At 38.8% G+C, this 26,050-nt stretch overlaps 2 protein-coding genes across 2 annotated transcripts in view; one reads left to right on the top strand and one right to left on the bottom strand.

The window, feature by feature from the left end:
- Nucleotides 1-10,871, bottom strand: part of LOC126198643 (protein hu-li tai shao) — a 431,642-nt gene extending 420,771 nt beyond the window's left edge. Inside the window, exon 1 of the mRNA XM_049935120.1 lies at nt 10,767-10,871. The gene's annotated coding sequence lies outside the window, so the exon portion shown is untranslated. The remainder of the gene's footprint in view (nt 1-10,766) is intronic.
- A 342-nt stretch (nt 10,872-11,213) lies between these two features.
- Nucleotides 11,214-26,050, top strand: part of LOC126198634 (Fanconi anemia group I protein-like) — a 250,425-nt gene continuing 235,588 nt past the window's right edge. Inside the window, exon 1 of the mRNA XM_049935099.1 lies at nt 11,214-11,380. Coding sequence (XP_049791056.1) covers nt 11,291-11,380 — 90 coding nt within the window. The 5' untranslated portion in view covers nt 11,214-11,290. The remainder of the gene's footprint in view (nt 11,381-26,050) is intronic.

Raw genomic sequence — 26,050 nt, 5'->3', positions numbered from 1 at the left:
GTTCAAGGGAACCTCCCCATCGCACCCCCCTCAGATTTAGTTATAAGTTGGCACAGTGGATAGACCTTGAAAAACTGAACACAGATCAATCGAGAAAACAGGAAGAAGTTGTGTGGAACTATGAAAAAATAAGCAAAATATACCAACTGCGTAGTCCATGCGTATGATAGGCAACATCAAGGCTAATGTGAACTCAGGAGCGCCGTGGTCCCGTGGTTAGCGTGAGCAGCTGCGGAACGAGAGGTCCTTGGTTCAAGCCTACCCTCTGGTGAAAAGTTTAACTTTTTATTTTCAGTTTATGTAACAAACGCTTATATTTTCATCAATTTTGTGGGAGTGATTATCACATCCACAACAAAACCTAAATCGGGCAGGTAGAAGAATCTTTTTACCCATTCGCCAAGTGTACGAGTTAGGTGGGTCGACAACATATTCCTGTCAAGTGACGCACATTACGTCATCAGTGTCGTATAGAATATATCAGACGTGTTTTCCTGTGGAGGAATCGGTTGACCTATGACCTTGCCATCAAATGTTTTCGATTCCCGTTGGAGAGGCACGTCCTTTCCTCTACTAATCGCACGGTTTTGCGGTACGGTCGCAAAACACAGACACTAAACTTATTACAGTGGACAGAGACGTCAATGAACGAACGGACAGATCATAACTTTGCGAAAATAAAGAAAGTAAACTTTTCACCCGAGGGATGACTTGAACCAAGGACCTCTTATTCCGCAGCTGCTCACGCTAACCACAAGACCACGGCGCTCCTAAGCTCACACTCTCCTTTATGTTGCCTATCTTCCACATGGACTACTCAGTTTGTATATTTTGCTTATTTTTTCATAGTTCCACACAACTTCCTCCTGTTTTCTCGATTGATCTGTGTTCAGTTTTTCAAGGCCTATCCACTGTGCCAACTTCTAACTAAATCTGAGGGGGGTGCGATGGGGAGGTTTCCTTGTCAGTCATCCACTGTCTAGTGGCGTCACTTTTACACGACCTCAATTGTCGCCTAGCATTTTGTACAGACATATGTGGCTTATGAGAAACTGTTTGACCACTGTACCCCATTATCTTTAACTTCCTACGCACAGTCAGTGTGGTAGTTGGACTGTTGGTATCGCTCCTTCCGTCGACTTCACGTGATTTTTTTTAAACCATCTCTGCAATGCTCGACGGTCTCTCTTTGTCAGTACATGAAGCGTGCGTGGTCTTGGATTTGGCTGTGGGTGTTCCTTGGCTTTTCCACTACACAATCCCACCGCCATTAGCAGACTTGTGCAGCTGTAGAAGGGTTGAAATGTCCATGATGGATTTGTTACTCAGGTGACGTCCAGTGACTAGTCGAAGTCACTGAGGTTTCGTAACCTAACGATTCTGCTGTGACCGCTTCTCTACTGACAATTTTCCTCGCCTCACTTTAGACTGGCGGGTGCGCCTTTCGTGACATCTCGTGGTCAGCTAAACGTTACATCGGAGTGTCTACGTGATTTTGATATGAAAATGTATATATCGACACGGGGGTGGTACAGAGATGTTGAAAATTACTTGTGTGTAATTTTTTAACTGTTGTAACACACTCTGTTCGAGAGAAGAGAGAGAACTTGATCAGTTTGGATAAGGATTTAGAATTTACTCGGAATGATTCGAAAGGTCAGTTGAAAAGATTTAGAATATCGTTCAAGATGTCTTCGACTGCAGGAGCATTTCATTAATATCTGCGCCTCAGCAACCAAGTGAAGTTACAAATTGAGATTTTACCCTTCGCGGCCACGATAAATAGATGTCGTGTGACTAGGGCCTCCCGTCGGCTAGACCGTTCGCCGTGATGGACACGCCGTACCGTTTCGACAGCATTTCACATCACCGTATAAAAGCAGCATGTCTTAACTTTTCAGCCGCGCGGTCTAGGGGCGCCTTGCACGGTTCGTGCGGCTCCCCCCGTCGGAGGTTCGAGTTCTCCCTCGGGCATGGGTGTGTGTATTGTCCATTGCGTAAGTTAGTTTAAGTTAGATTAAATAGTGTTTAGGCTTAGGGACCGATGACCTTAGCAGTTTAGTCCCATAAGACCTTACCATAAATTTCCAAATTTTTCTAACTTTTCAAAAATGGTTCAAATGGCTCTGAGCACTATGGGACTTAACTTCTAAGGTCATCAGTCGCCTAGAACTTAGAACTACTTAAACCTAACTAACCTAAGGACGTCACACACATCCATGCCCGAGGCAGGATTCGAACCTGCGACCGTAGCGGTCGCGCGGTTCCAGACTGTAGCGCCTTTAACCGCTTGGCCACCCCGGCCGGCTTTCTAACTTTTCCTCATTGGTGTATACGTCTGTATGTGAGAAATGTTGAAGCAGAAATTACTGCCGCGCGGTCTGTGGCGCCATGTCGCCGAATGCGCAACCTCTCCTGCCGGAGTTTCGTGTCCTCCGTCTGGAGTGTGTGTGTGTGTGTGTGGGGGGGGGGGGGGGGTTAGCATAAGTTAGTTTAAGTAGTGTGTAAGCCTAGGGACCGATGACCTCAGCAGTTTGATCCCTTAGAAATTCACACACATACGCACACATTTGCAGAAATTACTCGCTGATAAACAACACAGTTCTTAGTAGTTCTGCAGTACAGATAAGTACACAGTCGAAAGGCTTGATACAATGATAAAAACTGGCATGAGCAAGTTTACAACGTAACAGCCGATTCCGGCCGATTTTCTTTTCGATTTCACAATACTTCTCGCATTCTTTTACAAATAGTTTTAACCTCAAAATTAACAATCGTTATACCACTGCACTCGTCTTTTCTGGAGCTTTCTGTGTCATTAAAAAGAATATAGTTCTATTTCAAAAAATTATATTTGCTTCAATATCTCGATCGATACACGAGTTACCATTCTCTATTACACACAAAAAGTTCGTGCTCGTTGACGTACTATCATAAGACCCAAACCTCGTTTCGATATATGGATCGTTCACAAAGTAAATGGGACGTTAATGCCTTAACGCGAGTCACTCTGTATATTTACACATACATAATACAACGATTTATACATGGTGTAAACGATAACTGTTTACAACATACCACAGCGGTTGAGGTAAAGTCGAGAAGGAGAAAGTGGTATAGGAAACTTATGGGCTATAAACCCGGAAATGCCCTCAGATTGGCCTACAAGTGCCACTTAAGCTATGGCCCATGCGCGCCGTCCGGTATTTTTGCTAAAATCGTTCTTGAACATTAAAAAATTGCTCTCCTTGTACTAGCAAAATGTGAAATTTACGAGTGTGTAAATTTTGCTTCAAAATATCATGAGTTTTATCAGCATAAAATGAACAAGTAAATCGATTTTGTTTGTTTGTCCTTCCTACTATAAAACTACTGAGCTTCTTAAGGATTAAACTGGCACCGAATTACGTAATCAATTTGTGAATACCGTTTGCAAACGTCTTTTGTCTAATTAAGTTTTGTAAAACGTTGCTAAAGTCTTTTCTTTCATTAACCTCATAGGAAAGATTAATAAAGTTAACGAAACAGACTAAGCTAGGGGCGTGTGGCGCCCCCTAGACGGCCAATAATACTGACAAGAAACTTCCTGGCCGATTAAAACTGTGTACCGGACCGCTGCAAGCGAAAAATTTCATTCTGGAAACATCCCGCAAGCTGTGGCTAAGCCATGTGTCCGCAATATCCTTTCTTCCAGAAGTGCTAGTCTTGCAAGCTTCGCAGGAAAGCTTCTGTGAAGTTTGGAAGGTAGGAGACGAGGTGCTGGCAGAAGTAAAGCTGTGAGGAGGGGTCGTGAGCCGTGCTTCGGTAGCTCAGTCGGCAGACTCGCCCGCGAAAGGCGAAGGTTCAGAGTTGAATTTCAATGCGGCAGACAATTTAAATCCGCCAGGAAGTTTCATATCAGCGCACACACCGCTGCAGAGTGAAATTTCACTCCGTAATACAGATAATATTTCCCGGATAATCAGTAATACTCAGCGTCATGAGTGAGATTGAAAGGTTGCGCAATAATACTGAAAACATCAAAAACTTTGGAAATTTTTTATGTCGTCTATGGGCAATATTGGCACTACCCTTGACAATTTCCCACGTGCTACACGGACCTAGGTCAGGTTAGGTTACCTTAGGTTTGTTCTTATTGCGTGGAAAATGAGTTGCAGGTATTGTGGGATATTGGGGCAGATGAGTACAAAAACAGAAGTATTAAAAATAATGATTCTTGTGATTTGTTGCTCAGAAAATATTGGGAACGACCGCGAAGGAAGATTTTTCTTAAAATTAATGAATGCAAAATTAACGAATAGATGAATGTATACTGATATTTGTCTCTATGTATAAATTATTACACGAAAATTATCCTTTAGTGCACGAATTATTGCATGACACATGTTTATAACTATATCTCAAATACTGTAAGATGAAACTGCACTTGTAAATCTCAAGTTTTCGAAAGAATTAGCAGCAGCAAAGTAGCTTAGCGTTATAGACAACCGCTGATTGTCGGAACTGCGTCTCTTTTTACTATTTTGTTTCTGATGATGAGAATATGGGCGTCCGCTGAAATTTATCAGGAAGGATGGAGGACGAGGCAAGTGCCTATGAAACGGGACGGATTTCCAGTAAAGTATCAAACGTTGGACCATCAATAAACAAAAAGCTATGATAATTTGTTTTTCGTTCTATCTCAATTATCTCAACGAGTTTCCGTGAGTGATCTACAGCGCAACTTGAACCAATTTTTCATCCGCTTTCATTTCTGTTTGCAACAAAGTAGAGCAATTCTCACAGCAGCACTGTGTTTATCGTCCAGCATTCCGCACCACTACATTACCGCACAATGTTATTTACAACGTAATTCTGTAGTACACGGAAAAACAGTAACATTGCACAATATTATTGGCCATCTAAGGACAGCTTATGAGTAGGAGAGAATACTGAAAATCGCGCGCATGCTGACTTCCTCTACGCCATCAAAAAATATTCAAATGTGTGTGAGTTCTTAAGAGACAAAACTGCAGAGGTCATCGGTCCCTAGACTTACACACTACTTAAACTAACTTATGCTAAGAACAACACACACACCCATGCCCGAGGGAGGACTCGAACCTCGTGCAGGAGGCATCGCGCAGTCAGTGACATCCTAAGCCATCGTGGTACACTGTAAATATTGTAGCGAGGTGTAGCAAGTAAACATTTAACTTTACCGCGAATAATTTACAGTCGATAAACAAACTATGTGATTAACATTTATAGTAGTAGGCAAGGTGTGAGGGCAACTTGTAACACGACTTCACATGGTTTGCCACCGTTGCGGAAGTAATCCTCAGAAACTTTCGTATAATACTTTTCAATAATTACGACAGAAAACTGTAATTGGCGGGCGTTTTATGACTATGATGTATTAAAATATGACTATGATTGTAGTTATGTTCTTAGTCAGTGGAATGCAAATTCCGAGTTCAGGCTTCAGCAGACGAAAAGTCAGGCCCTGCCGTCATAGATCTGATGTACATTACGGGTTAAAGTGGTTTACAAACTTAATTCTGTATTGAAACTCGGCTGAACACCATTAACAGATCATGCTGAGAAAGCGTGAGTTGGTTTACAAAATTTTTACACCCGCTTGTGCGGACAAAAGATCTATGGCTGTCATTTGTCTTATCTGAACAGATAGTTTCGAACGTGACTTTGTTTTCTTATAGACAACCCACTCGCATTTAATAGAAAGGAGGTCGAAATCGCTGTCTGCCCATCCAGATTTAGATTGTCTGTGTTTACCAAGACTGTGAAAGCAGTTATCGGCATTAACGATCTTTACGTTCACGTACGCTGGTGACGGGGAGAGAGACGAGACAAATTATTGTACTGTGTGAGCACTTGCGCTTGCTCAGTTTTAAGTAAGATGGAAAGTTAACTCAGCGTCTGGACACAAGGTGTTTTAAAAAAAGATGTCACATGTTTCTATAGGAGGTAGCACAGGTCAAAATTAGAATAAAAGTTCCTATAATTATATATCCAGAAACCAATACCTGTTGAGATATGGGTCGTTTCAGATGTGACAAGTAATGTATAGTATTTCCAGGCGAGGCATTGTTTACTAGAGATGGGATAGTAAATTACCAAAATACGCATGTGTGGGCAGATGCAAATCCTCCAGAAATCACGAAGGTGATACATCAGGATGCATGGAACTGAATTCGTTGGATTTATGGCTATGGGGACATTTAAAGGCATCGGTATATGTCCAGTCCTCAACGTGCAGACTTTACTGGAGGGTATGACCAATGCATGTGACATAGTGCGAATGGAGCCAGGAATATTTGAAAGAGTGCATGATACACAGCGAAGAAGGGCTGAAGGATGTATCAGGATGCATGGTAACAACATGCAGCACTGCCTATATACTGAGGTGATAGAAGTCATGGGATAACGATATGCACATATACATATGACGGTAGTATCGCGTTCACAAGGTGAACTTCTGTTTTTGTATTCATCTGCCCTAATATCTCACAATACCTGCAACTCATTTTCCACACAACAACAACAACAACAAACCTACCCTGACTTCCTAGATCCGTGTAGCACGTGGGAAATTGCCAAGGATAGTGCCAATATTGTTTACAGACAGAGTTGGCAGAGCTGTCAGTTGTATTCAGATGATGAATGTGAAAAGGTTGCCGACGTGATTGTGGCTGCACGACGGGGAGTAACAGACTCTGAACGCAGAATGGTAGTTGGAACTAGCCATATGGAACATTCCATTTCGGGGATCGTTAGAGAATTCAATATTCCTAGATGCACAGTGTCAAAAGTGTGCAGGGAATACCAGATTTCAGGTATTACTCTCCGCACGGACAATGCCGTGGCAGATGGCCTTCACTTAACGATCGAGAGCAGCAGCGTTTGTGTAGAGTTGTCAGTGCTAACAGACAACCGTCACTGCATGAAATAACAGCAGAAGTCAAATTGAGATTTACGACGAACATATCCGTTAGGACATTACGGCGAAACCCAGCGTTAATGGCAGCAGACGACCGACGCGAGTGCCTTTGCTAACAGCACATCTCCTGCAGCGCCTTATTTGTCGGTGAAGTTGGGTTTCAACCAGTATATATACTCTAACACACCACACACACACACAAAACACACACAAAGGGAGCACCACAAAGGAATTATCCGAATGGGATGGAAATCAGTAGATGTGATGTACATTTGCAGACAAACAAATGATTACAATTTCCAAGGAGCTGCATGATTTATTCAAGAAAAAGAGCTTCACAAATCGAGCAAATCAATAACGCCCTAGCCCGCTTCTGAGCCTTATGCAAGTAGTTATTCGGCTTGCCACTGATTGACAGAGTTTTATTGTATCCTCCAGAGGAAAATCGTGACAAATTTTGTCCAGTTGGTCCTTAGATTGTGAAAATTCCGAGCTAGTTGGAGGGCCCTGCCCAGAATGCTCCAAACGTTCTCAATTGAGCAGAGACCCGGCAACCTTTTTCGCCAAAGTAGAGTTTGGCAAGTATGAAGAAAAGGCGTAGAAAATCTCGCCGTGTGTGGGCGGGCATTATATTTCTGAAATGCAAACCCAGGATGGCTTGCCACGAAAGGCAACAAAACGGGGAGTATAGTATCATCAACATATCGTTGCGCTGTAAGGTGCAGCGGATGACAACCAAAGGGGTCCTGCTATCAAACGAAATGACACCCTAGACCAGTGGTTCTCAAGGTGCGTATCAGGGTGCGCCCTGTGATATTTTAGAAAAACTTATGGCCAAATATAAAAGGACATATAGGTACTCAATTCTATCCATTTCACGATACGGGACAAGTCCTTAAGTTTTGTTGAATAGTTTAGTTTGGTTAAGGAAATTAGGCGGCTTAACCTCCTTGTAGTGCCGACAGGATTCGGAACGTTTCATGGCGACTGTCTTCTCTCTTTCATTGCTGCTAATCTTAGCTGTCTAACAGTAGCGGCTGTTTGGGAACTGGGCAAAGGTATTCCAAAATAATGAGTGAAAAGAACACCGTAATTAATTGTTCTGTTCTTACATTAACGGATGCGTCAGTAAACCAACTACGGCTTCGCTTTCTGTAACCTTTTGACTTTCGATTAGAATGACGTCCTTAGAGCTCTGTTGGCAATAATTCGTCATTGGATCTTAATTATTTTTGTTAATATTTAAAATTCTGTCAAGAAGACGGGTTTTTCTTGTTTGCTGTTATCATTCAGAAACGAAGTGGCTATATAATCTCGACGTCGACTACGAGGGACTGAAGAAAATCGCAATAAAACTTAAAGAGCCGAAAACACGGCAGCACTTGCATGTCTGCATTGTTTTAAGTGCGCTGTCTGTCTTCGTCCACGCGTCAGCGACGGGATTTCCCGTTTAGTGTAACAAGTTTGTCCGTCGGCTCTCATTGCACCTGTGACTTTAACGACTCAGCCATGGTACAAGAACAGTCACAGCTGTCCGACCTTGGCTACATTGTATCGCAATAAGCAATCAATTCCGCACCCGCAGTTGTGTTTATTGTAATACAATAGACTTTAGCTATGTACAAACATTAAAGGCTGCATCATTCCCCTTTTCTCAACCGCTACAGTACGGACTTCAAAGTGTCAATCTGCATTCTCGATTCCTAGTGTTTACCGAATATCGCCCTCGACCTCGTATACTTCATTTTGTACTTGACACAAAATTAAAGTTTCTGCGTCTGCCCACGAGATACCAGGAAAACTGCCTCGCTTGGCTGATGTACTGAAAATCGGTGTAAAGTTATATGCCGTTATCACGTTGGGCTTGTAAATCATTTAAAGCACGGAGACATTTTCATATGCCTTGGTGGTTAAAATGTACGCTAAACAGTGACAGTCCAAATGGTTAGTAGTACTTGTTATATGAAAGATCATGAAACCAATTACATCAAAATTAAGCTGGTTTAGACTTGTACACAAGTGGCTTTACAAGTGGCTTTAGAATGAAAGAATCCATAGCGTTAATAGGAATGATGAATTGCTGACAGTTCTATGCTCGATATGTACGTCGTTTGGATGTTGACATCTTAGCAAATGCAATCTGTTCTTGCTGCATGTACATAAATTTTCACTCATCGAAATTATGTGCCTGGGATATGGTTGAGTGTCTGGTATCTTTATTACAGCTTTCCTCTCTTCTCCTATTTTATTCTTGGGTACCGGTACTATTGGATATATTCTCATATGCTGCATGTCTCTTATTTTATTTTTTGGATCTTTCGATGCTATATGAGAAGCGGAAGGGTTGGGGTAGAGTAAATATGTTTAATCTTTGATCCTCAGACAAAACCCAATATTTTTAGTGTTTTTGGCAGGCGTTATAACATTGCTAACCATTCTTAGGTTTTGTCTCATATAACGTCTCGATAAGGGTCACTGCAATACTGACACTTGTCACATACTATTTTGATTTGTGAAGAGGAGTGACCAACAGGTTACAACTTCCTTTGCACGCAGAAATATCACGTCTCATAAGTGTTCCTTCTCTACTATATAAGAAAAAAATAAAGAAAACTGCAGGACAGGTACAGAAATCACTGACTTCACAACTGTGGATAGTCACATAAAGGAGCACCTTCAGAATTTCCGAACAATAAGGTAATTAGTGGTGAAACGAAATTCAGCTAAGCAATCAGTATAATTCTGGCGCAAAAATAATTTGATCGAAAATTATACTTTCACAATGCACCGAACGAAGTAGTTGCTAGAAGTACCAGATCATACAATAAACTGATGAAGACAGCTCTTTCCTGCAACAATTAGCATTGTGTACTACAATAACAAGCACACCCAATCAGTTTGAACTCCTGCTTTCCATACAGCAATTTTTTTAAGTGCAGCTGTTATTTTCACTTCAAAACAGGTAATTTAACTCTAAGAAGTGACATATATTTGCTTGTAAGCTCACTGAATTAGCCGGTAATTACAATAAATAACTCAGTAACCTTCTCTAATACAGGAAACAACGTATTGCCCATCTAAAATAAGCACTTCTGTCACACCAGTAACTATCTTTTGGAACTAGCATACAATTTGATTGCTAACTGTTCATGGATAGCTAGTATACGTTAATGGTTTCACTTTCGTTTTGTTTGATTGTGTTAACACTGAAAATATTACCAGATAATGTTTCATTTCATGTAACAGATGTAACTAAAGTATAACCAATTGTCGGCTCTCTCAGCACATATGTTTCTTTATGGTCTTGGAATAACATATTAAGTTATACCGAAGGAGGTATCAAGCTATAATCAGAGCAAAGTGGTGCATAAAGCAGCAAGGGGGTGTGTCACTTGCTACGTGTTACACGTACTTGTCATATACTTTAATGCTAAACATTTATTTCGTAACGTTAAAACAAATGATAAACGTTGAATATGCAGTCATTGTAATATAACACAAATTAAATGTTCGCGTTCACTTTCATAAATTCTTGGTGTGAAGGACATGTAATGACTAACTCAGTGGTGTTAAGACTTCTACGCGATTTAAGGATATAGAATGTTATATTATGGAAGTGATATCTAATGTGCGAAGGATGTAATACAAGAAATGCGACAATATTAGAATAAATACGACGAAGCATTTCATCAATAACATAGATACAAGGTTTCACTGCCAGAGACACACCCCTCTGCAAAATTGCTGTTCTCAACAGAAGTAAATACTTTCACAAAAAATTAAATACGTGATATGAAGTTTTGATTACATTTTAACGCACACTTACCTCTTCTACCTTCCCATTAACGTCGGAAATAGTCGTTGATAAAAACAGTTTTCACGGTGCGTTTGGGCGTTAGTCTGTACAGGACACACGTCCACCCTCTGAAAACTAGAAAAGTGAATGAAATCATTCTTCCTCATCTCGTGCCATAAGATATTGTAATTAATTTTGTTGTTAAATTAAAGTACATTTTTCTTGTCTATTAACATACTGGTATGTAAATCATAGACACATAAAATATTGGTAATATATATGTGTAGCGAATTGTCGACTTATGGAACACGCTGCCGTTATCTAAATTAATTAAAGAGCTGTACGATGGATAACAATTTGAATTCCTTTATTTTATAGGTTTTATAAATCAAGCAATAACGTAGTGCCACTCCCTTGCAAATGTTGGTGAACCTGTTCAGGTTCAAGAAAAGAATAGCGTTGGTACAATGACGGTGATGAAAAACGCGCGAAACGTATCAAATTTGATGTGTTTATGAATTTTTTAGAGCTTACAGTGGAAGTCGGCACTGATCATGCAATTAGAAGAGAGAATTGTAGAACTCGGCCGCGAAAAAGATATCGCTGCGTTGTCTGCATATATTAATAAGTTGGGTATTAAACAAGTGAGTAAGTTACCAAATTAATAGTGATACCCTTCTTGGGGTTGTCATCGATATATTGTCAGCTGATATGATAATACAACCTGGGCATTTACTAGTCACATTAAGTCGTTTTGAATTGAATACACTGCACACTGTACTGTCTTTAAGTCAACGGATAGGGATTTAGAGTTTACTTTGTAAGTCTGCAAATTGTTCCTGAACCATTCGGTACTGTCATTGTGTTTTTCTCTTGATTGGCTACACTTAAATGCATGTCATTCGAAACAATCCTATTGTTGCCTCTACCACACTGGTCACCATTGATATTTATGTTCATGCCATCACAGCTGTCGCACAGACTGGGAAAACAAAGTCGAGCTGATAAACAACAGCCTGTGTTGTAATGTCAGTTCACTAAATTCGTGTAGGCCGTTGGTTAAATATTTTGGAATTCCGCGTCCGCTATTCCTGTACATGCACCGCCTCCCACATTTTTCGATAATAATACGAACTCGCTCAAAAGAAACGACAGCATATACTGAATGAGCACTGCTAGATTACTAACTAAAAAGCACCTGGATAACACTTCCTTAATCATTGCTCAGAAAGATATTGAATGTTTTTCATATATCTTCTTATGGTGTTTCCCTCAAACCTGAAAAATGCGTGATAAGCACTAGTTTTTGAAGACATCAATTTTATGCCTTCTTATGTCTCCTAGCCTCATTTGACCTTGCATGTTACTATAGCAGAATCTCAATGAATGGTGGAGGTTCATGTATCTATGTAAAAAAAGGTATGTCATTTAAAGTAAGATATGATCTTTTAGATCTAGGTGAGGACAAACATTTCGAACTTTCCGCTGTTGAAATAATAGGACCTGGCATAGCAAAAAAATTAGTCATATTTTGTGTGTACCGCTCTCCCAGTGGAGACATTGATATATTCTTCTCAAAACTGAATCAGAGCTTAGACAAGGTTTCTGGACCAAAAGCAAATGTAATTATCTGTGGTGACTTAAACATTAATATGATGAAGCCTGATAAGGCTAGCAACATATATGTGAATATTCTAAGCTGTTATGGAATATCCTCCCTTGTTAATTGTCCAACTAGAATAACGAAAGAATCCTCCTCATCTATAGATCATGTAGCTACAGATATTGATAGTAAAAAATGTCATATTGTTGTCCAAAACCTGGGCCTAGCAGACCACCTCTGCCAGATCTTAAAAACTAACATTCATGTAGAAACTCCTCCTAAACTTTGTACATACAAAAGAATGTTTTCCAAATCAGCCCTGCATCAGTTTAAATCCCAGCTAGAATATGAAGATTGGAGGGAAGTCTATGCAGAAACCAACGCAAATCAGAAATTTATCAAGTTCATGTCAGTTTTTAAACTCAGATTTGAAGAGATGTTCCCCAAAACTCTTTATCAAATTAAAACTACAAAGAGAAATCAGTGGGTGACTACAGGTATCAAAAAATCCTCAGAAACTCTTAGATATCTCAACGCCATAAAAAATAATCAATCTAACCCAGAAGTTCTGCAATCCTACAAAAAGTACAGGAAAATTTACAGAAAGGTGTTGCTAGCCGCAAAAAAACTTTCAAACAACAAAATATTACTTGAAGCTAAAAACGAGCAAAGCAGCCTGGAACATCGTCAAACAGGAAACATCTAACTCTGCTAAAAAGGACCTCAATTCACATATTAAAAACAAAGATGTACCAGTAGGTAACCCTTAAAAATTAGATGATTTTGTAAACTCATATTTCAGTAGTATTGCAAAAAAATTACAGCAGAAATTTCCAGATACATATGATTTACCTACTCAGAACCAGCCAACAAACTCAATGGTGCTCTTGCCAACTACAGAAAGGGAAGTGGCACTAGTAGTACACCAATTAAAAAATAAAACTTCAGTAGGACTTGATGAAATCCCAGTCTGCATAATTAAAGATTGTATAGACTCCATAAAGGACCCATTAACAGACATAATTAATGACTCTTTCGAATCTGGGTACTTTCCGGAGTACCTAAAACAAGCAAAAGTTATACCTATCCTTAAAAACGGAGATGTGGAAAATGTAGAGAACTACAGGCCGATCTCTATACTGTCTATCATTTCTAAAATAATAGAAATACTAGTCAAAAAGAGACTGCTAAATTACCTGAATAAATACAATCTTCTTTCCAATGACCAATTTGGTTTTAGGCCCAGAAAAGGCACACAATATGCTATAGCACAGTTCACTAAAGTAATTTTAGAAGCACTGGACAAAGGTGAAAATGTAAGTGGTATCTTTTTAGACTTGTCCAAGGCCTCTGATACAGTTGACCACAAAATCTTACTTCATAAATTAGGGCAAATAGGAATAAGAGGTGTGACAAAGAAGTGGTTCAAATCATACTTGGAAAACAGAGTTCAACGAGTTGAGATATCACAAGTTTCAAACAATTCCCTTATAAAACACCTGTCTGACCCAGAAAATGTGAATATAGGTGTCCCACAGGGAAGTGTATTAGGCCCAATATTGTTTCTTATATACATTAACGACTTCCCACAAAGTATCAGACATGGCGAAAAAATACTTTTTGCTGATGACAGCAACATAGTAATAACAGGTGAAAATCCAACACAACTGTCAGAAAGAGCAAACGAGGCTCTCAATGATGTCCACAACTGGTCATTAAAAAATAAAGTAACCCTAAATGTAAAGAAAACTAACTATATTAACTCCCAATTGAACAAAAAACACAATGCCACTAGAATAAAAGTTAATAATAATGAATTAGAATGTGTAACAAGTACCAAATTCTTAGGGATGAATGTTGACAGCCAACTGAAATGGACAAACCATGTCAACATTTTGGCAAAGGAATTATCCACAGCATACTATGCTCTTAGAATCCTTGCACCGGTATGCAATAATACCTGTCTTAAAATAACATATTACGGATATCTACACTCAGTCCTCAGCTATGGGATCATGTTTTGGGGAACAAGTGCCAGTAACATACAAACTGTGTTCAAAGTACAAAAAAGAGCCATAAGGATAATAACAAATAGCAACAACAGGGCCCACTGTCTAGAATTATTTAGAAATCTAGGAATTCTAACTGTTTCTTGTGAGTATATCTTTCAGAACATAATGTTCATTAAGAAAAATCTCAACATGTACAACACAAACAGCCTAATACATGACCATGAAACAAGAGCTTGTCACCACCTCCATCTAGATAGAAAGAACAAGGCAAAGATGCAAAAAAGTATATTTTATAATGGGATAAAACTGTATAACAGAATACCACAAGAAATTAAAGAAATAAATGAGCCCCTCACTTTCAGACAAAAGCTTAAAACCTTTTTAGTAAGTAAAAGTTGTTATACTGTAAAAGAATATTTAACATAGATGTAGATTATTAGCAACATATGACATTATCACCAAAATATTATGTAATTATAAATATGTGTATGACTAGTTATAAAAACTACACAAAATATGAGAAACCTGTTTAATTGTAAGTGTATGTGTGCTCATGTGTTGTAATCTTACGACATCCATACAATATTTACTGTTCCACGGATGAATAAATACATAAATAAATAAATAGAATTTCTCCTGTTCAAAAGAACCTTTCAGTACCTCAGGGTTTTCATATAATATTAAAAATACGTTAATTATCCTTCTGTGATTAGCTCCAGCTTCTAACACAAATGAATGAAACAAATAAACAACCTCCACATTGTGTGTATTGTTGCTCACATTTTTTTTATCTGCATGTACACTCTGCAAACCACTGAGTTGCAGGGGAGACTGTATGCCACATTGTACCTATTATTACGATTCTTCACATTCCATTCACATGGAGTGCGGGAACAATGATTGTTTAAATGCTGCCTTCAGTGCTGTAATGGATCTAATCTTGCCCTCATGATTGTTTAATTGCTGCCATCTGTGCTATGATTAATCTAATATTGTTTGATTTTAGCCGGTTCTTGAAAGTATGATTTCTCATGATAGTTTACGTCTATTTTCAAGAGTCTGTCAGTTCAGTTTCTTAAACATCTCTGAGACACACTCCCATGTGTCAGACAGACCATTTGTGCTGCTCCTGTCTGTGTCCATTCAATATCCTGTTAGTCCTAGTTGTTATGGGTCCCATACACTTGAGTAACATTCTAGGATGGGTTGCATGAGTGATTTGTAAGCAGTGTCCTTTGTAGACTGATTGTACTTCCCCAGTATTCTACTGTAACCGAAGTCTACCACATGCTTTATCCATGACTGAACCTATGTGATCATTCCATTTCATATCCCCACAAGAGTTGCACCCAGGTATTTGTATGAAATAGCAGATTCGAACAGTGACTCATTGATATTGTTGTCATAGGAAACTAGGTATTTCATTTTGTGAAGCGCGCAATTTCACTTTTCTCAACATTTAGAGCAAGCTGCCAGTCTGTGAATGACTTTGAAATATTATCTAGATCTGACTGAATAATTGTGTAGCTTCTTTCACACAGCATTTCATTATAGCTAACTGCATGATGTGTGAAAAGCCTGAGGTTACTATTAAAATTGTCTGTAAGGTCATTAGTATATAACATGAACATTAAGAGTCCCACTAAAACTTCTATTGATGACTCTCCATCCAAGACAACAAGCTGCATCCTTCCTACCAAAAAATCATCAGTCCAGACGCAAATTTCATTTGATACCTGATATGATTGTACTTCCACTAAGAAACATACATATGACATTGAGTCAAATGCTTTTCGGAAATCAAGAAATACTGCAGCTATCTGTTTGTCTTGATCCAAAGCTTTCAATATGTCATATGAGAAATGAGTGTGTCATATTTTGTTTCAGATAATTGATTTTTTTTTTTTTAAATACATGTTGGTTGGCATGATGGGGGTCATTCTTTTTGAGGTAGGCCTACTTCATTATGTTTGAGTTCAGAATATGTTCTAGGAAGCTACAACAAATTGATGTCAAGGATATTGAATGGTAGTTTCGTGGATCACTTCTACAATTCTTCTTGTAAATAGGTGTACTCTGTGCTTTCTTCAAACTGACCATAGTTATTTGTGTAGGGAACCTATGTAAATTATAGTTACGACTAACTGTGAGATTTTTCTTCTAACTGGTGGAGAAAAGAAAGGAACACCATCTCATTTACAACACCAAAAATGTGTTGTGTATAGGAACTTGGTGTATTATCTCTGTGGAGAAATCCACAAATTCGGAATGGAAGTTCAAAGCATATCACATGAAAATAAATCATACGACATAGCCAGTTGTGAAGGACAGAAGTAGCTCATTGCTTGCTATTCTTACTGTTGATATTTCCGTACATATTTTATGGAATATAATTGTGATATCTTGCTGTGATGTTGAATGAGACTGTCTGATTAAATAAAAGCACCTTCTCAGTGAAAAAAAATGGGTATGCTTACATGGTAGACTTTTTTATTAATTGAGAAAATTTTATTTGGGTTTTCAAGTAAGTTGAGTCTTGATTATTATACTTTCATTGCTGGCTAAATGAACTATTTCTGCTTCTTTGATACATGATGACAGTTTATTTATTTATAACAACAGTATACTTGTTACAGTATCAGTTATGCATGTGTGATTCAGTTAGGTCATTGAAATAAATAAATAAAACAGCTACATAAGTTATACGAAATGGAACTAACACAAAGAATTGACTTTGCAGGTAACAAAAGTTGAACTGTCATTGAAGTTACTTGTACTAAAACTTAGTGCAATTTATTCTAGAACTATACTAGAGTCTTGCAAAGCTGAGTTGGAGTAGGAAACTGAGGGATTGCAGACATTTGCTAGATTCCTTCTTTGCCAGGGTTTGGCACCTTACAAGGGAAACACCCCATCACCCCCCCCCTACCCCCATCCTCAGATATCTACATCTATACTCTGCAAACCACTGTGAGGTGCATGGCAGAGGATACGTCCCATTGTATCAGTTATCAGGGTATCTATGTTCCATTCCCACAAGTAGTTCTGGAAGAATGATTATTTGGATGCCTCTGTGCATGCAGTAATTATTCTTCTTATCCTTCCAAACCCTATGTGAGTGATACATAAGAGGTTGCAGTATATTCCTAGAGCAATCACTTAAAGTCTGTAAACTTTGTAAGTAGCCTTTCGTGGGACAGTTTACATCTATCGTCGAGAGTATTCCAATTTAGGTCCTTTAGTATCTCTATGGCACTCTCCCGTTGATTAAACAAACCCCATGCTTCCCTTCTCTGTATACATTCAGTATCCCCTGTTAACCCTATCTGGTAGAGGTCCCTCACTCTTGAGCAATATTCTAGAACCAGTCACATGAGTGGTTTTTTAGCAATCTCCCCTCTATCGATGACTGGCCATATGTGATTATTCCATTTCATATCCCCACAAAGTGTTACACCCAGGTATTTGTAATACTTGGCTGATTCCAACAGTGATTGATTGATATTAGTCATAGGGTACTACTTTTTTTTCATTTTGTGAATTGCAAAATATTACATTTCTGAACATTTAAGCGATTTGCCAATCTCTGCACCACATTGAAATCTTCTTAAGATCTGACTGAATATGTATGCAGCTTCTTTCAGAAAGTACTTTATTATAGGTAACTCCATCATCTGCAAAAAAAACCTGATTTTACTATTAATATATCCTACAAGGTCATTAATATCCAACAGGCACAGCAAGGGTTCCAACACACTTCGCTGGGGCACAGCTGAAGTTACTTCTACATCTGATGACGACTTTTCACCCAAGATAACATGCTGTGTCCTCCCTACCAAAAGTCCTCAAGTGGAAAAATGGCCCAGTGGATAGCCTGTTAAAAACTGAACACGAATCAAGCATGAAAATAGGAAGAATGTGTACTGAACTGCCAAAAAAAGAAGCAAAACCGAAACAGTGAAAGTTTCAAGCTCAAGGTGTGCAACATCAAGTGAATTTGAACAGCCAGGGAGGGCATCGTGATTATGTGGTGACGGTGTTGGATTGCGCTGGGGGAGATCAGTGTTCAAATCTAACTTGTGCGTCATTTTATTTATTTATTTATTTATTTTTTTTTTTCACAAAATTATGAACTTTCTGTCAGGTCATTGATGTGTCTATTCTCCTTCTGTAGTCTTGGCAGTTGCCATACTGTACACATTGTCATACTGTACAGTGGTTTAAGAATATGAGTCGTGGTAAGACCCGCTAATGACCATTGTAGTTGTGCGCCCTAAAACCACCGTGGTAAGACTATATTCTCATTGCAAGTAAATATGACAAATAGTGAGAACAAGTGACAAACAGCATAGACCTCTCACAGAAATGAAAACCGAACACCAATCTCTGTCTTCGCAGTGTCGTAGCTGTTCAGATTCACTTGATGTTGCTCATCTGGAGTTTGGACCATTCAGTGTTTGGATTTTCCTTCTTTTTCACAGTTCAGTACACCTCCTTCCTATTTTCGTGCTTTATCTGTGTTCAGTTTTTGATGAGCTATCCACTGGGCCATCTTATCACAAAATGTGAACTGGTCATGTTGGGGAGTTTCCCTTGTAAGTATCATACAAAGAAAAGTATGGGGAAAATACCATAGAATTTGTGGAATTGTGCCAGAAGAATGTCGACAAAAACGTAAAGTGGATGGTTATATTGCATCAGACATATTTCATAGTCAGTAATAGTATCCTAGATAAATTAAGAGGTGTGTGGAGGCTTCCAGACCCAGTCAGCACCTGAATATTGCATTCAGCAATGGAAAAGTGATACAAAGAGTCAAAGCTTTACCTACAAGTTAATGAGGGGTAATTAAAGCTAGGAATGAATGCTGGAGGACACTCAGTGTAATAAAGAAACTTTGAAGTATCTTGGAAATGTATGAAAACAATTTGTTTAACAGAATTTGCTCATTGCTATTCTCCAGACACAGTTGGGTAATTACCAAGCAAGGTGTCAAGTAGTTAAGACAGTGCCTGGTTCACAAATCGAGGCTACCACCAGCTTGAGTGCCTCTCCTCTCCCAATAGAGTTAATACTTCATTTTTAGGGCAGTCAGTGTCTCTGTTGATGGAACATTAATTACTAAACTCACTGCCCCTTTATCGTTTCTTGTGTGGTGTACATATGCAAATATGTACGAACCTTAAAAGTTCACAATACATTGCATCTGTTCTTCATTACAAATAAAAGGGAACAGGCAGAATCTGGGAGGGGACTTTTTAAGTTTTCTCTACAGTTTTTACTGGTGTTTTCAAACACCAACTTCTGTAGCCCCATAGGGAAAAGCCCACTGTAGACACATGACAGACAATTGTGAAGTGTTTTCAAAAATAATGCCACAAATGTTGCTGCAGAGTCTTGAGCAGTTTGCAGAAATATGCCTAACACACATTTGCTCATTCAGCAGCCTGTATCGCCTGAAACATTCATCTGCTACCATTGGTTCCTTATCTCAATGTATTCTGGAACCTGTCTCCTCTGTATAATTTTGACCTTAATGGGTTCAGGCATTCTGTTTATGTATTTTAGTTTTCCTCATTGTGTGGCCTCCAGAAAACTAGCAATATTTTGCATGCATTACAATGTAAACCTTTAAAGGAAATGAATTCTGGAATTAAAATCATTTAGCCTACTGATTGCACACTGATTATGATCGGAGTGTAATTAACAATCCATCAGTACTCTCCACACTCCTGTCTTTGAAGTGTGTAGAATGGAAAGTTGGCAAATGCGTAGTGCTTAATCTTCTACATGATTCAATGCCATTTCTTCAAATTCTGTTATTTGCCAAGAACCTTGGCCAGGTCTCTGTGCTTTGAAAGTCTTGTCTTGTGTCTTATAAGTTTCTGCAAAAACAGAAGAAGATTGTGCTACCACCCATCAGCTTTGACTGACGATGTCATCAGAAAAAGTGGACAACCCTATTTCATGCTTATACAGTATGATGCCCATGATGTTACTCATTACACATATGAACAGATGCAAATAATATGAAAAATATGTAACTTCAGGGGACTTATGACCACAGCAGTTGAGTCCCATAGTGCTCAGAGCCATTTTTTTTGTAACTTCAGGAATAATGTGAAACTCAGTAAAACCAAGCTAACAAAATCCTTAGCAATTAATGGAACCACAATAAAGAATATCTAAAAAAAAAAATACTGGTATCGGAAATTTCACGTGACATGTAAAGCTAAAATGAAATCTTCGATACCACAAAACTAAAATTCACACATGTAAGTGTAATCGAAAATCAGACTTCACCATTAACAAACTCCCCATAACTTCATAAAAGGTTACATTAATACAAAATTATGGTACATAAAAAATTATCCACATAAATACACATACCATATATACTACAAAAAAGTAATAATAATAAAAAGTCAGCCAGCATAAATATAGCAATCTCGTGATTGTAAAAATAATAGGTCATCAATGAAACCTTTCAAATAGCCAATCAGGACTTCTCAAACCAGGAATCCTTCCAGATAGAATACCATATGTTGTCCTGCCGACAGCGTCACTTACATTGGTTCTGGGTCTGAACTGCAACAATTTGATCAGTCTCGTACCTTCTCTAAGAGTGTAACACTACACATAGTTGGAAGTTATACCAAATAAATTTAATTGTGATAAACATGTTGTTGCCCATTGCAACATACAGAGACCTGTTGGTGATCTTGTTGGTATATCAAAATAACTCACTAATAAACTGTCACAAACTCTCACAATATTATCCTCACAAACAGCACTCTAGAAGTCGAATGAATTGCTAACAGCACTCACAAACAATTTAGAAATAAACATCCCACACTAGAGAGCATCACTGCATGCACCAACACGGTCTCTGCAGACCCAGTTTATTTTCGTATACCGTGTGCCACCATGACAACGTAACACAGTTACCTCACAGGTGAAAGCAGACAGGTGGTTCTGCCAATTTTGACTGACCTTAAGTTTCTAGTAAAAAAAAAAAAATCTTTGAGTTTGGATGATACCTGTTGTGAAACTTAGTGTGTACATTTGTTTGGCTTTCTGGGAACTACACCCTGGTCCATCATACATAAAATGCATGTCTTCAAGTTCTTGTCTTGAGTAATGCTACATCAACAACAACCAGGTGTGAACTGTAAACGGTGGTAAACCTTATGGTAAGTACATCAGTTGATTGATTGATTATTGTTTTTAGGTAATGGCACCAACACCAACTACTGTGTAGTTGGGTAGTCTTTCTAGTAAGACATTGTGATAGATCAGTGCTACACTAAAATTTTCATAGATGGTGTGGAACATTTAGAGAGACCACACAGCACAAGAGAAAATCAAAGAATAATACTAATTTGTTAGAACTAAGTTAAAAAAAAGAAGCCCTAGGTATTATGTGCATATGTTTTCGTTTAATCCCCATACAGTGCTTTTATTGATTGCATGTTGCCTGTTGTACATTATTTGTGTGACAAGAATCAGGTGTTGGTTAATTTTGTCTCAAGATTTAATTTCTTGGGATGATCTTAGGTGCGGTTATTAGCTAATAAATTTGAAAATACTGAGAAGATAAACATTAGATTCTGATTGAAGCACATACAAGGAGCTTGCTCTAGTAGTAGTTTTGCACGGTAGTGAAAGGGTATGGTCTTGGCAAACTGAAGTGCTGAGCAGGTGTGTCCCCCTCCCTCTATCCTGCTACTTAAAACAGAGCACCTACAGACTTCTTTACAAAATTATACTGACCCTTCCACAGCTCTTTTTTGAATCATTGGTGATGCAGTGTGCAGACATGGTCAAGGAGTTTTAATTTTTCACGAAATGTGTTAACACAGTATAAGAGTACAAAAAGTAGCAACTAACTTAACTAACATTTGAATACAAAAAAGGTGTTGTACTTAGTGAGAGAAATCATTGGAATTCTTTTCAGGAGCAGGGCTGGAAAAAACACAAAAGGAGCACGTTATGAGGTGGAGTATTGTAATATTACTCCTAAAAGTAGGGTGTAATGAGTAACCACATAGAAAATGTCACACTTTAGCTTGTTGCAGAAAAATGTAATATGCATTGTCCATGCTATTTACAGTCTCAAAATCATAAAATCTGTACAGCTGTAAGTTTTTTACATGTGAGGTAAAGGTGTGACATTCTGAGAAGGATTTCATGACAACTTTTGTGTCATATTGTTGTGTGATTACTAAATTGTTGTTGTTGTTGTGGTCTTCAGTCCTGAGACTGGTTTGATGCAGCTCTCCATGCTACTCTATTCTGTGCAAGCTTCTTCATCTCCCAATACGTACTGCAGTCTACATTCTTCTGAATCTGTTTAGTGTATTCATCTCTTGGTCTCCCTCTACGATTTTTACCCTCCACGCTGCCCTCCAATACTAAATTGGTGATCCCTTGATGCCTCACAACATGTCCTACCAACCGATCCCTTCTTCTTGTCAAGTTGTGCCACAAACTCCTCTTCTCCCCGATTCTATTCAATACCTCATTAGTTACGTGATCTACCCATCTAATCTTCAGCATTCTTCTGTAGCACCACATTTCAAAGGCTTTTATTCTCTTCTTGTCCAAACTATTTATCGTCCATGTTTTACTTCCATACATGGCTACACTCCATACAAATACTTTCAGAAACGACTTCCTGACACTTAAATCTATACTCGATGTTAACAAATTTCTCTTCTTCAGAAACGATTTCCTTGCCATTGCCAGTCTACATTTTATATCCTCTCTGCTTCGACCATCATCAGTTATCTTGCTCCCCAAATAGCAAAACTCCTTTACTACTTTAAGTGTCTCATTTCCTAATCTAATTCCCTCAGCATCGCCCGACTTAATTTGACTATATTCCATTATTCTCGTTTTGCTTTAGTTGATGTTCATCTTATACCCTCCTTTCAAGACACTGTCCATTCTGTTCAACTGCTCTTGCAAGTCCTTTGCTGTCTCTGACAGAATTATAATGTCATCGGCAAACCTCAAAGTTTTTATTTCTTCTCCATGGGTTTTAATACCTACTCCAAATTTTTCTTTTGTTTCCTTTACTGCTTGCTCAATATACAGATTGAATAACAGCGGGGAGAGGCTACAACCCTGTCTCACTCCCTTCCTAACCACTGCTTCCCTTTCATGTCCCTCGACTCTTCTAACTGCCATCTGGTTTCTGTACAAATTGTAAATAGCCTTTCGCTCCCTGTATTTTACCCCTGCCACCTTCAGAATTTGAAAGAGATTATTCCAGTCAACATTGTCAAAAGCTTTCTCCAAGTCTACGAATGCTAGCAACGTAGGTTTGCCTTTTCTTAATCTAGCTTCTAAGATAAGTCGTAGGGTCAGTATTGCCTCATGTGTTCCCATATTTCTACGGAATCCAAACTGATCTTCCCCGAGGTCAGCTTCTACCAGTCTTTCTATTCGTCTCTAAAGAATTTGCGTTAGTATTTTGCAGCTGTGACTTATTAAACTGACAGTTCGGTAATTTTCACATCTGTCAACACCTGCTTTCTTTGGGATTGGAATTATTATATTCTTCTTGAAGTCTGAGGGTATATCACCTGTCTCATACATTTTGCTCACCAGATGGTAGAGTTTTGTCTGGACTGGCTCTCCCAAGGCTGTCAGTAGTTCTAATGGAATGTTGTCTACTCCCAGGGCCTTGTTTCGACTTAGGTCTTTCAGTGCTCTGTCAAACTCTTCACGCAGTATCATATCTCCCATTTCATCTTCACCTACATCCTCTTCCATTTCCATAATATTGTCCTCAAGAACATCGCCCTTGTATAGTCCCTCTATATACTCTTTCCACCTTTCTGCTTTCCCTTCTTTGCTTAGAACTGGGTTTCCATCTGAGCTCTTGATATTCATACAAGTGGCTCTCTTTTCTCCAAAGGTCTCTTTAATTTTCCTGTAGGCAGTACCTATCTTACCCTAGTGAGGTAAGCCTCTACATCCTTACATTTGTCCTCTAGCCATGCCTGCTTAGCCATTTTGCACTTCCTGTCGATCTCATTTTTGAGACGTTTGTATTCCTTTTTGCCTGCTTCATTTACTGCATTTTTATATTTTCTCCTTTCAGCAATTAAATTCAGTATTTCTTCTGTCACCCAAGAATATCTACTAGTCCTTGTCTTTTTACCTACTTGATCCTCTGCTGCCTTTACCACTTCATCCCTCAAAGCTATCCATTCTTCTTCTACTGTAGTTCTTTCCCCCATTCTTCTCAATTGTTCCTTTATGCTCTTCCTGAAACTCTCTACAACCTCTGGTTCCTTCAGTTTATCCAGGTCCCATCTCCTCAAATTCCCACCTTTTTGCAGTTTCTTCAGTTTTAATCTACAGTTCATAACCAATAGATTGTGGTCAGAGTCCACATCTGCCCCTGGAAATGTCTTAAAATTTAAAACCTGGTTCCTAAATCTCTGTCTCACCATTATATAATCTACCTGATATCTTCTAGTATCTCCAGGGTTCTTTCATGTATACAACCTTCTTTCATGATTCTTGAACCAAATGTTAGCTATGATTAAGTTATGCTCTGTGCAAAATTCTACCAGGCGGCTTCCTCTTTCATTTCTTAGCCCCAATCCGTATTCACCTACTATGTTTCCTTCTCTCCCTTTTCCTACTCTCGAATTCCAATCACCCATGACTATCAAATTTTCGTCTCCCTTCACTACCTGAATAATTTCTTTTATCTCATCATACATTTAATCAATTTCTTCGTCATCTGCTGAGCTAGTTGGCATATAAACTTGTACTACTGTTGTAGGCGTGGGGTTCGTGTCTATCTTGGCCACAATAATGGGTTCACTATGTTGTTTTTAGTAGCTTACCCGAACTCCTATTTTTTTATTCATTATTAAACCTACTCCTGCATTACCCCTATTTGATTTTGTATTTATAACCCTGTATTCACGTGACCAGAAGTCTTGTTCCTCCTGCCACCGAACTTCACTAATTCCCACTATATCTAACTTTAAACTATCCATTTCCCTTTTTAAATTTTCTATTCTACCTGCCCAATTAAGGGAGCTGACATTCCACGCTCCGATCCGTAGAACGCCAGTTTTCTTTCTCCTGATAACGACATCCTCTTGAGTTGTCCCCGCCCAGAGATCCGAATGGGGGACTATTTTACCTCCAGAATATTTTACCCAAGAGGACGCCATCATCATTTATCCATACAGTAAAGCTGCATGCCCTCGGGAAAAATTACGGTCGTAGTTTCCCCTTGCTTTCAGCCATTCGCAGTACCAGCACAGCAAGGCCGTTTTGGTTAATGTTACAAGGCCAAATCAGTCAATCATCCAGACTGTTGCCCCTGCAACTACTGAAAAGGCTGCTGCCTCTCTTCAGGAACCATACGTTTATCTGGCCTCTCAACAGATACCCCTCCGTTGTGGTTGCACCTACGGTACGGCTATCTGTGTCGCTGAGGCACGCAAGCCGCCCCACCAACGGCAAGGTCTATGGTTCGTGGGGGGGATTACTAAATTAGTCTTTAATAAAGAAAATTGCTACAGTTTATGTTTTTTTTTTTTTGAGAGGGTGTGCATTCCACAATGACAGAAATTGATTTTGTGAATTTGGAAAAGCAAAATTGTTTCTTGGAAATGATATGTGTTCTAGTTGTCCTATGGAAGACTAAAACATTATTGCAATAA

The sequence above is a fragment of the Schistocerca nitens genome, chromosome 1 (assembly GCF_023898315.1).
Source record: "Schistocerca nitens isolate TAMUIC-IGC-003100 chromosome 1, iqSchNite1.1, whole genome shotgun sequence".
In the NCBI taxonomy this organism is placed as follows: domain Eukaryota; kingdom Metazoa; phylum Arthropoda; class Insecta; order Orthoptera; family Acrididae; genus Schistocerca; species Schistocerca nitens.
Note: the sequence above shows the minus strand (reverse complement) of the source record. Positions and strands in the feature narration are given on the sequence as shown.